The sequence below is a fragment of the Trichomonas vaginalis genome, chromosome V (assembly GCF_026262505.1).
Source record: "Trichomonas vaginalis G3 chromosome V, whole genome shotgun sequence".
Lineage (NCBI taxonomy): Eukaryota > Parabasalia > Trichomonadida > Trichomonadidae > Trichomonas > Trichomonas vaginalis.
Window position 1 is genome coordinate 15,504,932 of NC_067207.1, and position 13,196 is coordinate 15,518,127.

General features: G+C 32.1%; 6 protein-coding genes and 2 pseudogenes across 8 annotated transcripts, besides 4 other annotated features; 5 read left to right on the forward strand and 3 right to left on the reverse strand.

The window, feature by feature from the left end:
- Nucleotides 1–162: 162 nt before the first annotated feature.
- On the forward strand, nt 163–1,093 carry TVAGG3_0341740 (uncharacterized protein; the record flags this gene model as incomplete). Its single annotated transcript, XM_001581252.2, has 1 exon — nt 163–825. The coding sequence occupies one exon, from the start codon at nt 163–165 to the stop codon at nt 823–825; it is 663 nt and encodes a 220-aa protein (XP_001581302.1).
- A 213-nt stretch (nt 1,094–1,306) lies between these two features.
- TVAGG3_0341750 (structural constituent of ribosome) lies at nt 1,307–1,717 on the forward strand (the record flags this gene model as incomplete). The annotated part of the gene is made up of 1 exon (XM_001581251.2): nt 1,342–1,680. The coding sequence occupies one exon, from the start codon at nt 1,342–1,344 to the stop codon at nt 1,678–1,680; it is 339 nt and encodes a 112-aa protein (XP_001581301.1).
- A 618-nt stretch (nt 1,718–2,335) lies between these two features.
- TVAGG3_0341760 (phospholipase D/nuclease family) lies at nt 2,336–3,478 on the reverse strand (the record flags this gene model as incomplete). Its single annotated transcript, XM_001581250.1, has 1 exon — nt 2,336–3,478. One exon carries the CDS (start codon nt 3,476–3,478, stop codon nt 2,336–2,338), a length of 1,143 nt encoding a protein of 380 aa, XP_001581300.1.
- Nucleotides 3,479–3,867: 389 nt separating this feature from the next.
- Nucleotides 3,868–5,227, reverse strand: TVAGG3_0341770 (protein serine/threonine kinase protein; the record flags this gene model as incomplete). Its single annotated transcript, XM_001581249.1, has 1 exon — nt 4,055–5,185. The coding sequence occupies one exon, from the start codon at nt 5,183–5,185 to the stop codon at nt 4,055–4,057; it is 1,131 nt and encodes a 376-aa protein (XP_001581299.1).
- A 25-nt stretch (nt 5,228–5,252) lies between these two features.
- On the forward strand, nt 5,253–6,049 carry TVAGG3_0341780 (UBA-like family; the record flags this gene model as incomplete). Its single annotated transcript, XM_001581248.1, has 1 exon — nt 5,417–5,935. One exon carries the CDS (start codon nt 5,417–5,419, stop codon nt 5,933–5,935), a length of 519 nt encoding a protein of 172 aa, XP_001581298.1.
- Nucleotides 6,050–6,921: 872 nt separating this feature from the next.
- Nucleotides 6,922–6,949: a terminal%2Cinverted (terminal inverted repeat of Mariner transposon ID:TVAGG3_0341790).
- Nucleotides 6,922–8,221: a mobile genetic element.
- TVAGG3_0341800 lies at nt 7,018–8,143 on the forward strand (annotated as a pseudogene). Its single transcript has one exon. A coding segment is annotated over exon 1 (1,126 nt).
- Nucleotides 8,195–8,221: a terminal%2Cinverted (terminal inverted repeat of Mariner transposon ID:TVAGG3_0341790).
- A 2,376-nt stretch (nt 8,222–10,597) lies between these two features.
- On the forward strand, nt 10,598–10,960 carry TVAGG3_0341810 (uncharacterized protein; the record flags this gene model as incomplete). The annotated part of the gene is made up of 1 exon (XM_051230768.1): nt 10,598–10,960. One exon carries the CDS (start codon nt 10,598–10,600, stop codon nt 10,958–10,960), a length of 363 nt encoding a protein of 120 aa, XP_051100498.1.
- Nucleotides 10,961–11,321: 361 nt separating this feature from the next.
- Nucleotides 11,322–12,067, reverse strand: TVAGG3_0341820 (annotated as a pseudogene). The gene has a single exon. A coding segment is annotated over exon 1 (746 nt).
- Nucleotides 12,068–12,425: 358 nt separating this feature from the next.
- Nucleotides 12,426–13,196: part of a mobile genetic element that runs on past the window's edge.

The following is a 13,196-nucleotide window of genomic DNA, read 5'->3' on the forward strand; positions in this document are numbered from 1 at the left end:
CATGCTAATGAATATTTTTATCAAATAATCCGAAAAATATGGATGATTTCAAAAGATTTTTCTGCATTATCCCCAATTTTTTAATGACTATGAGCTACATATGCACTATCTAGATATACCTTTTCATCCTTGTAGCGATCATATTCATTATTTTTATTTTGAATGAAAAATCTTATCCAGAACACAAAAAAGAATTTCAATCTTCTTGTTGGTACAGCAGCAGAAGCAACTGGAAATAAGGTAACTGAAGACAGTCCTAGTTATTTAAAAAACAGTAAAAATTTCGAAGATCTTTTTTATCAAACTAATGAACTTTACACAAGGCTTCTAAAATTCTACAAGGATATTCACAAAGTACTAGCTGCAGACGGAAAATGCATCGAATTACTTGCAAAATGTTCGAATCCAGAAAATGATGAAAATGTCGGCGTATTTGAAGCATCATCTGTAAGTCTATTAAGTACATTTGAGATTGACAATCTCAAATCTGTTGATGAAAATAAGCCTTTTAGAGATTTGGTATTATATCGAAGAAAAGTTCATGACTGCGAGAAACTTAAACAAGCTAGACGTGAGGCTGAACTACTATGTAATCGTGCATATTTAAACTCAAATACAGGCGCATTTGACCCAGAATTTAGTAAAGCTCAAATCGAATTCGAAAGGTGCGATAGAGCTTTTAATGATACTGTAAGAAACCTTCTTACACGTCGTGATTCAATATTTGGTGCTGTTTTGAATTCAATCTTATATGCCTCTCAAACTTCTCTTAAAGATGCCAATGTTTGCGTTTCCAAACTCAAAGTAGAGGATACTAAGCCATAATCAACTATACTCCATTCTTTTATTAGATTTTTTCTTTTGTATCATTACTTTATTTCATTAAACATGTTTGCTTTCTCTTATTTATCTAGATATAATAATCTCTCTCATAGTAATTGTGAAACACTTCCATTTTAGATAATATTGACAATACTTCAAGTTAAAAATAAGACTGATCTGTGGCACAAATTTATATTACATAGCCATCATGTCTTGAAAATACCTTAAGGGGATATATTTTTTATGCCATCAAATTCTCCAAAAATCGAATGATAAAATCGCTGGTTTATATGCATACCACCCACATATATAGATTGTTGAACAACAAATTAACTTATCCAGAACCAAAAATAACAAAAATTTTTAAAATTCCATAAATAATACTTAAGAGTTTCAGCAATCTGCGATAATATTTTAAGATTATAACTCATACCAAATCTATTTAAGTGATGAAAATATCAGTAATTTTCAGTGCGAAAGATCGAGACGATAAAAGCGGCTGTGGTCGTTCCTTTTCAAATGGGCCGTAAGAAACTCAGCCGCGCACGCGAATCAATCATCAACTCCCTCTCCCTCGTTACAAAGTCCGGCAAGTACTCCCTTGGCATTTCTCAGACACTTAAGTCTCTCCGCAATGGCGAGGCCAAGCTTGTCATCTTCGCTTCCAACGTTGCCCCAGCTCACCGTTCTCTTATTGAGTACTACGCTATGCTCTCTGGTTGCGATATCCTCCCATTCGATGGCGACAATGTTGATCTTGGCACAGCTTGCGGTAAGTACTTCCGCTCCTCTGTTATCTCCATCATTGATGCCGGTGAATCTGAGATTCTTAAGATGATCAAGCAAAAGGATGAATAAAAATTTAAAATTATTTACAAAATCAGATCCATATCAAAATCGAAAAAATTCTTTTACAATAATGAAAACATTCCTACAAAAATCTTATATTATTACATTTGAAAATAATACTTTTCTTAGCATTAGAATTATTTTTATTCGATTATGACTGATCTATTCCATAATGAATAACAGATTTAAAATTTTCATTCCAAAGAAGGATAAACATTACCTTTAGTATCCAACTACAATATTAGAGCACTCCACCTTCAAGAAATTTTATTGGCTGAATCACAAATTCCCTTTCATGTAATTATCACTTTGATAGCATAACTAAATATGCGTAAAATTTAGTTTTTTTCAAATAGTGCCAATGGAATACATAGAAATTTAAAAATAATGAGAATATCATTTAAATTAAAGACATAGCAGCATTAACAAATTCTTCCTATGCATGTGATGTACGACTTATTCCATCCTCTCTTCAAATCTTGCAAGATTTTTAGAATTTTAGGATTTTTATGTGCAATTATAGGATTTTTATGTGCAATTTAGTGTGAATCCTTTAAATATACAAGAGTATTCATTTGTGAATTAGATAGAAATTTTCTTTATTAAAAATATGAAATTTAATTTGCGAAAAATAAACAACAAAACCTTTACTGAGACAAACGCATTAATGACTACTAATAAATCTAGAACAATTATCCAAATGAGTTGAATTTTCCCAATAATAGTTAAAATGATCCAAAACTTCGTTAGCTATATCAATATTCTTAATTCTTAAGGCCAATAGAATAACACTGTTTTCGTAAGCCGCATTAAACGACATTGGCATGAAAACAACTGAATCATCGTGGACAAAGTAAGTAGCGTAATTGTTTGTGTTAACTCTAAGCTGTACACCTTTAACTCTGCTCAAACTTAACGTAGCATCGCATATTGAACTGTTCTTTGAGTTTTGTGTAACAATTCTAACGCTTGAGTTCTGTTTGGAAGCAGCTGTTTCTATAAGATTAGTAATTAAGAACATGTCGTCAATATTTCCTTGGTTATGTGATGTTGGAAATAGTTCTCCTGAAAATAGCGAAATATTTCCGATTTTTTCTGTAAAGAATTCGTGAATGAGATCTTTGGTAAACTTTCTGTTAGGACAAACGTAGTATTCTGGCGTAATTGAGAATAAGTAACTTGATTTTTTGTCAATTGAGAAATGTTCTTGAGGATATGAATATCCTGGACTGTAATAATGTGGAAATAGTGTTATAAGAGATTCTGCGGCAACTTTCTTTACGAAATTGAAAATTTCGATACTTTCTGCAGCAATAGATTCGCAATCTTCAAAATCAAGTACAAAATCGGAAGCTGAAGAGCTTTTCATAAGTGTGAACATTTGAGAAGCGAACACAACTCTTTTGTTATCGATAATAATAAGAGTCATAAACAAATTATTTCCATATCCGTCATTTTTGAACTGTATGTAATCAATTTTTTTGATCAAACTGTTTGGATTAAGAGCATTGTTATCAACGATATCTATTTTGACTCCATTCTGTGCTTTATTATTTAAACAATTTATTAAATCGTTGCTATCTTGAAGAGGTGCGTGAAAATATCTAGCAGATGAAACTATTTTGATTGAATAATTTGAAGCGTTGATTGCATTAATAATATTTGAAATTGAAGAATGATTTCCTAAATATAAATGAGGAGATGCAGCGCATTTGCCTACATATGGCTTGTGGTCAATAGTGAATCCGATTGGCATTAATACAGCTAATGCCAATACACAAATAACTAAGCAAGGATCAATTTTCATTTTTAAAAGTGACAAAAAATCGATTTTTTCACTACAACGCAACATCACTCAATTAATAGCATTAAATTTTAGCAATATTGAGATATGCAACATGCGATAAAGATATTATTGTAATTTTGTCGGTTCAAATGTCAAAAATTGAAAATTCTGAAAATCCTTTTTGTCTAACAGAATGAAAGATATAAATTATCAAATGTGAGAAGTCCCTATACCTTGAAAATCCGGTTAGTTAGTTGAGAATCATAATGATAAATCGGAATATAGAATAAGATTGTATCAATTTGCTCATATAGTCTATGTATCTATACTTTTCAACCAATAGAAAGAATTCCACATAACATTAAAGGTCAAATAGCTAATTTTTCTCTATATATATTTATCTATTTTGTTGATGGATATATTCTATCAATGGAATTAACACTTGATATGAAAAGCGTTGTCTGAAACCAAAAGAACAGTGATAGTGTAAAATATTTAATTGTAAATAAATTATTAAGATTTCTATTTGTTAGAATCACGTTTCGTTAAAGAATTGAGATATATTATAAAAATAAAGCTATTTACAAAAATATAAATCTAATATAATATACAGCAAGAGAAACAATTATATTTTTCCATTGGAACAGATTCCAAATTTTCTGTTTCCGGAAGTTTTTTCTTATTTACATTTGTATTTTCAATAGAGCGGATTAAATCAACAGATGTCAATCCAACTCTTACGAAAGAAGTCATTCCTTCGCAAACCTTTGCATTATACTTAACAATCTGAGCATTATTGATACTAGTATCAACATCTTTCTCCCATTGTTCGCAAGGAACAATTCCATTAAATTTCATGAAAAACGGCGATTTCAGTAATTCGTCTACTGTCGCGCGTTTCACGGGGTCTACAGCAAGCATCATCCGCATTACTTGCTCTATCTCTGGATTCGCGCCTTCAGGATATTGTAAAGTCGTACTCTTAATATTTCTGATGATTTCGAAGACTGTTTCGCCATCGTATGGTATTTGTTGGTATTCTGTCTGAAAAAGGGTAACACCTAGAGACCACACATCTTCTTTCGCAGGACTAGAAGATTGAATTCCACAATCTCCATCTGTTAAAGCTTCAGGAGCTTGGTATGCAGGGCTTCCTACAACCATTTCTGTACTCTGAAAGCTATGTCCCACGCCGAAATCTGCTAATATTGCGCGGCCATCTGATTTTATCAAAATATTTGAGGGTTTTATATCTTGATGAACCATGCCGTTGTTATGTAAATACTGTAATGCTTCGAGAATTTGATGAAATATAGAGCAAACGTAATTGTCTTGAAGAGGTATCGGTTGGTTAATGAGATCAAAAAGACTACCGCAGTTAGCATACTCGATAACTAAGTAGACGATGTCTTTTTCTGTATTATGTAATACTTCAAAAAGTTTTAAAATGTTATTGTGTGAATATCTTCTCATTAATGAAATTTCGCGTTCGAGCTGAGAAACACCATTTTCTATATGCTGTAATTCGCTCAGCTTGAACTTCTTGATTGCATATTTTTCTTTTGTATTCTGATCAATGGCTAGATAAACGTTCGAAAATGCGCCGTTTCCTATTTTTTTAAGAAACAAATACTGGTTTATCTGCTTGAGTGGCTTTGTTTCTTCTGAACAGGATCCATCTGACTCGAACTGCTTGATCAGGGGATCGTTTTCCCCATTAAACAGCATTGAAAGAAGCTATTTATAAATTTTTTCCCTGCTTAATTTTATATGACCCTTAATTTTTAGGCTTTTTTTATAATGAAAGGTCGAATTGGATTTTTAAGGTATAATAACGAAATTAAAGAGTTTAAATATGAACCAAAAGAAAATGTCAATAAGGCGATTGCTAAAGCGACTAATAAATTCAAATTAAACCAAAAAAATATAATAATTTATTATTTAAACAAACCTTTAAACATGAATAATACATTTGGTAGTATTGGCTTCCAAGATTATGACATTTTCGATATTATTACAACGCGAGATCAAGAAGTTCAAGTCAAATTAGAACATTCCCCAAGAATTAGTTCAGATGATGACATAGAAATTGACGGTTTTAGTTCAAGTGAGGATGAAATGGAAGCAGAGAAACTACCTGAGCATATTGACGATCTTTTAGCAATGGGATTTGATAAAGATACTTCTGCTGCTGCCCTATCAGTTACACATGGTGATGTCAATGCTGCTGTATCATTAATACTCAGTGGAAATGTTTCCCACTTCGAAAAACCAAAACAACCAGTTAAAGTCATTAAAGAAACAGAAATTACACCGGAATTCTTAGCTCATGGTTGGAAAGATCATTTCAGAGATTGTATGGATTCTTCAGATGCATTAAACGAGTTTGTTGCAGAAATTGCAAGATATGATCCAGAACTTCATTATTATTTAGCTCAAAATCAAGATATCCTTGATGAATTCATTTACGATGAATAATTCTAGATTTGGTTTTACTATTTTCCTATGAAATCACTAATTATTTTGTTTTTGTTTGAATTATATCTTTTTCCTCCTACAATAAAGCTGTTTTTATTAATAAACTTTAGATCATTAGTTATTATTTCTCATAAAACTCGCACAGAAAATTGGAACATTATCATTTATTTTAGGCATATGTATTATTGAACTATAACTCTATTTATATTAATTAAGCGCAATCCTCTTATACACAACTTTATTTAATAGCTCCATGTGCATGGTATCATTCGATGTCTAACTTCTAATTGTTTCATTTTTGGGTATTTCGAGTCTTTTTTATTAGAAGTCAAATTCATAAGCTCAATATATTCAATTTATTTTCACCAAAATTTCCTAATAGATGCATTGCAATTCAAGTAGGGATCATTACAATGCAATCTGATAAATTTATCTTTTTAAAATGACCATGAAAATATAAAATATCATTGTCTTCTATGAAAATAATATTATCGTCTTTTTTCCAGTCAAAAATAATAATGTACAAATTGATATAGGATTATTATTTTGACATTGAGACATCATTTGGATAAACCACTATTCCACTCCATTTAAAAAGAATTGTAGCTCTTCAAATCTATTTGTAGTATGGGTGATGTATCTCTCGTTCTATTCTAATTAAGGAAAAAAAAATTAAGAAAAATTCATTTATACAATACGATTTTATTTATTTGCTAAATAAATATGGAACGTTTCCACTTGGATTTTTGATCAAAGATTTTAAGAAGTCAAGTAGACTAGAATTGGTATCTGATAAAATTGAGATTGGTCCACACCCTGCTGTTTCATAAAAAGTCAATTTGCTTTCATATGAATAAGGTTCAACTTCTCGAGAATTTTGAATATGATCATTTGTGATATTGAAATCATATATGCATGAAATCACTTTGTAATACCCTCCTCTGGGCGAAGTGTAAAAAATGTTATTTGCATTATTATTGATAATATAGGGTGTCCAAAGGTGCGTTTAGCACAGCGCTCTATATGAGACTATTAAAGGAGATATATGCTGATTATAAATATATAATAAAAAATATGAATATATGTATATGATGAGTATGTTGTATTTTGGCGCCATGCCGGGATATAAAATGAATTTTGAGACAAGAGGCGGTTTCGCGGGAAATTTTGGCGGGATTTTTTCATTTTTTTAATGAATCATAAAGAAAACATCCTCGCTCTTGCAAAAAAATGCAAAGACTGTAAAAAAATCTACGAGACATTGGTAAAATGCTTCGGTATGGATGCTCCTAGCTATTCCACTGTAACGTATCATGTTAGGATGTATCACTTCATGAACAAAAAGGCGCCCATCATAAAAATTGACAAAAAATCGCCGGATCAAAGAAAAATCAAAGCAATTCTTCAAGCGCTAGATGAAGACCCAAGAGCATCACTCAGAAGGATAGAGGAGATGACAAAGATACCACGTACAACAGTCAGTTATTATCTGCACAATTATTTGAACTACAAACTAGCGTATACACGTTGGGTTCCGCACAACCTTAATTCAGTTCAAAAAAAATCTAGAGTCCAATCTTCGAAAGAGCTCCTCTCTATATTGGGTGCGTATCAATCCAAGAAGTTTGCTTTTTAGTAACAGGGGACGAGTCTTGGTTTCAATATGCAACAGAAGCCAAAATCATGTGGATCCCGAAGGATGAAAATCCGCAAACATTCCCGAAGAAAAAAATTGACACACCAATGATGATGTTGTCGGTTTTTTGGGGCGTGAATGGCATCATCGCAATTGATATTCTTCAAAAACCTAATACGATGAATGCTCAGTATCTAATTGACAATGTTCTTACTCAAATTATCAATTCTGATGAGTTTGAGAAATCCAAACAACAAAAACAAAAGTTTGCAATTCATTTTGATAATTCAAGAGTTCACAAAAGTCATAAGGTAATGAATTACTTGGTGGAAAACAATGTCAAAGTTGTTCCAAACCCAATTTATTCACCTGATATTGCACCCTCTGACTTTTATTTATTCGGCACGCTAAAAAAGAGAGCTGAAGGACGCGAATTCGCGAGTCCAGATGATCTTGAAAATTTTGTAAGAGAGCAATTTGAGCAATTTTCTCATGATGATTTAAAGCGTGTCTTTCAAGCCTGGATCGATCGCTGCGAACGCGTGATTGAATCCAATGGTGATTATATTTAAATAAACTTTATATATATGTAACTTGTTTATTTCTATTCGCAGTATTCAGGTTTGTGCTAAACACACCTTTGGACACCCATATGATCGACGAAATGAATTGATCCTCTATAAATAATTATTAATTGATCTGACGCAGTATTATCAACTATATTGCAATTTATTAGTGGACAATTTGACGAATGAGCTAATTTGAGACATGAAATATCGGTGGAATTATTAGATGAAAATAATGAATATGTTATATTACCATTAAAAGTGCTATCGCCTAACCAAAATCCTGAGATTGAATGCGTATAACAATATGAAATATTGACTCTTTTTATTATAACTTCACCATAACAATGGCAAACTGGAGTTTCACCATTCACACTATCCAAATTCGTAAATGATGATTCAATGTTATAATTTTTATATTTCACATTAAATATGCTCTTTATATAGCAATGTTGACCGCTACGTGAAGCTGAGCATTTATATGAACAAACTCTTTTCTGGACAATATCCCCATGTGAATCAATGTGTATATTACATCCATCACCATTATATGAATTATTATAAAAAAGAGAGGACTCAATAAGAATCTTTGCAGAAGTGACTTCTGAATCATATGAAAGAAACCGTGCATTACTATTCGCTGATATAATATCAAAAATGTAATAACTATTTCCATTGGAAATAATGCCGTTATAATAGCTGTTATTAGTTTCATCAAAAAATTCGTTCCATTCTAATTTTGCTTGTATTATGATTTGATAATTAGGAAATCCCATTAACATGAACTGTTAAAATGCAACCACCCGATGTTTTCATTCATGAATCAAAATATGAGAAAATAAAAAATAAAAATAATTTGCGGTTTTAATCAAAAAGTCATATTGAATATTTTGAAACAGCAAACGGTGTTTTCGGAATGCCAGACATAAATTTGTTTGTTTGTTTATTAATGAATAGAATTCATACCCCTATTTTATTGCATTTTTTGAATGACAATTCAAAATTTGTATGCAATAAATCTTTCATTTTTATACCGTAAATATTTCTATGACAACTATAATTTTCGCTGCTTATGCAGCTAATAATGAATTAAATACGAATTTTATGCGGTCTATATTATAGTTTACTAAAAACCAACGAAATGACATCAGAAATCTATTTCAATTTTACGGATTTATATATAGATAACGCTTGGACATTTTATAAAACTCAAAGATTTTAATCTCAATTCAGATTGTACATATTTAATGCGACTGCTAACATTATTGAACAAAATTATTCAGAATTTTAAATGATGCTCAACTCCGGAAAAAAAAAAAAAAAAAAAAAAAGGTAGTGGGGCTTCCAGGGCTGCGCCCCTCTAGCCCCTGAAGATGTTTAGTATAAATGAAGTTCTTATATACGGGTCTTCCAGGAGCTTTTCACAAAATATATATGTTTTCATGTTTTGTCACTTTTCTGTCACTTTTCAGGTAAAAACATTTTTATTATATATATATAAAATGAATTTTACAAAACCACCGTTACCGTTCTTTGGAAATAAGAGTAGATGTAAAGATATTCTATTGAGAGAACTTAAGAAACTACCGAATGGTCTAACATTTGTAGATTTGTTCGGTGGAAGTTTCTATATATCTCATTTGTGCCATACTGTATTTCCTGACTCAAAGATTATATGCAATGACTTCGACAACTATATGAACCGTCTCAAACATATACCAGACACAAACAAAATATTGAAAGAGTTAAAAGAAAAGATACCTATAGGTAAGATGGAACGTATACCATTAGATAAGAAAAATACTGTCAGAGAGGTTTTGAAAAAAGCAGAATATATAGACTGGGATAGTATATCTGCTAGACTATTATATAGTGGTGCTATAAGAGTTCATGACATTGAAACACTTATGTCAAAAGTTTTATATCTTAACTATACAAATGTTTTCAAAGAGAACATAGAAAAATATACTGAGGGTATAGAGTTTGTGAGATGTCGTTGGACAGAGTTGTATGAAAAATATAAAGACAAGGAAAATGTTTTCTTTATAGTGGACCCGCCGTTCTATAACACATGGGATTTTCAATACCAAGTAGACTGGACTTTGAGAGACTCTTTAGAAACTTTAGACGTTTTACATAACCATCCATGCTTTTACTTTACATCCGATAAAAGTGGTTTGGAAAGTGTCATGAAATGGTTAGAGGACATACATGACTATGAGTTTAGATACGATAAGATAGAATATGAGAGAGGTCCTATAAACTGGAGAAAGTGTCATAACAAAGAAATTTTACTAGTAAGTAAATGTGGTTTGAAATAGGACTACTTGTTTTAGGTTTTTTCCATTGTGTCATTTATTTATTTGACGTGGCAGAAAGATATAGAGAATATGAAGATGAACCAATACCAGCAAATGTTCAGCATATGTACTCGTAAGAGATATTTTTATCTAATATTAAATGGACGCACAGAACTTAGCGAATGCACAGCAACCTGGACAACCAAACCCAGAGAATATTCCAAATGAAGTTAGAATACAAACTGCAATGGCAAACTATGGTCAAGTGCCAACAGATGTACAAATGCAAACTGCCATGTCAAATGACGCTGCGTTAGGCTTACCACCATGGTATGCAAATATGAGATGGAAAGAGTTTTATACAAACCCTGAAGTGGGATATAAACAACTTTATGCAGATGACGCGAACACAGGAGTTGACCCAGAATATGTTTTCTACCAGAGGAGAAACAGAATGTATGAGCTCCAGTTAAAGAATGCTATGGAACTCAACAGGAAACGTAAGAGACTAGGCGGACATTAGATTTTTACATATAGTAAATGGGTTTCTTCAGTAAGATAGGAAACTTCTTTCGAAATGTCGGAAGAGGTATATGGAATGGAATAAAATCTGTCGGAAGAGGAATTTGGAACGGAGTCAAAAATATTGGTAAAAGAGTAGGTCAGTTCGTTGGTATTATACCTAAAGACCCTGAACCAGAAGAGCAAGCTCCTGTTATACAACAGCCTGAACCTGCACCACAGTCTAGTTGGCAACCAAATCCAACACCTCAACCGTATTAAAATTATATTTTTACCGTTCGATAGTATGTATATGAAACTAAGTTCTAAGTAAAACGCGTGGTATAATGGAATTATTCTCTTTCTTCCATCTGTAGTAAACCATACTTGAAAGTCTGAAATACTTCCACTCGGTGGTTCATATAGCTTTGTAGGTTTTCGTAAAAGTCATTTGCCAAGCATAAAAAAGAGTTTTGTGCGCCAGAAAATGAAGCATGAACTATAATAGCATCTGAGTCGAAAACATCTTTAAATAAATATGGTTCATCTCTTGCATATCGACTGTAAATATTTGCTAAAGGAAGTTTGACTTTCTGATTTAACATTCTTTGCAAATAATACCATGACATTGCAGTGAATTCTGTATATATTTGTTCGTCTTTCTTTGGATTGTCTTCATAGATTTGAAATGACACTTGTGAATTTTGTTTGTCATATACAATTCTCACATAAAGTGTGCTCTCGGTATTTGCATATTCATCAGCATATTTTGCATAACATGAATTTATTTTATCTTCTATATTTTTTAACGCAGTCTGTAAGAAGATGAAAGGTCAACTTGTATTAGCTCAATTTCTTCCCACATTTTTCGTTTCCCTTCAGATATATAATCTATATGAAACCTTACAATAAATGGAAAACTTTTATCTTCTACAGACACAAACTTCATTCTACGAAAGCCAATGGCTTTTGTGACAGATGGGTCTCTTAACCATCTTAGTGGGTAGTCAAAACGATAGCCTTCATGCTTTACGGTCTCTGTCTCAAACTTTTGACCGACATTAGTAAAAAGTTCATCTAATGGTTTAGTTGTAGCAACTCTTGAATTTTCTTTTTCTATTGAAAGCATATTTTATCTAGAATAAAAATGTCGAAAGAAACAGCGTCTATGAGAGAAATACAACACAACCGACAACTCATTTTGCAAGCTCTAAATAAGAACACAACAAACTTTTCAAACTATTCTAAGATATCTGAGTCATTGAAAGAAGGAAACTTAAAACTGACGATAAACCCAATGACAGATGAGTTTCTGTTTCAAGACAGTAAAACCATACTGTTTGTATAAATCCAACAAAAAGAACTTTAAACGAGAAACCTATAGATGAACTTCTTTTGAAGGCAGATATTGACAACAAAGCTGACAAAAGTATGTAGATGCAACAAGAGACTATATTCTCGCATGGACAGATAGAACATACCCACAAAAACACCATACACATAACATCTATGACGTAGATGAACTACCAGCAATGTTAGATGACAAAGCGGATAAAACATATGTTGACAATAAAATGTCAAGTGAAGTGACAAAGCTGACAAAGAATATTCTAAAAAGACCATACACAGATTTCTTCGCAACTGTTGGTATAGAAATATTGCAGGAACGGTTGAAGAACCTGATGGAACTGGTGGGGATGTACTACTTTGGAAACCTCCTAACTTCCACAAGGTTTAACATCGGATGAAGACATAACGACGATGAAATACACTAGATGTAGAAATGTCTATGTCATGGAGGATGAAAACAAAGTTAAATTCACTGCTCAAGATTTATATGACAACAAAGCTGACAAAACATATGTTAACGTTGAGTTAGATAAAAAAGCTGACAAAACATATGTTAACGATGAGTTAGTTAAAAAAGCTGACAAAACAGAGCTTCAAACATTAAAGACAGAAATACTCAAACAGTATATCCTATAGGTTCTATTTACACGTCAATGAACTCTACCAGACCAGAAACAGTTCTGGGTTTTGGAACTTGGACTCAAATAGTCGACAGGTTTTTTGTATTGTGCAAACTCTTCAAAGGAAACAGGTGGAAGTAAAACGATTTCAGGTGCAAATTTACCTGCGCACAGTCACTACGTAAGTTTAACTACATCTGAAGCAGGTTTGCATAGTCATAGATTTTGGGATTGGTCAGGAATGACAAAAGGTAAAGGATATTGTTAAAGAGGACGTTAAGTTTGCTA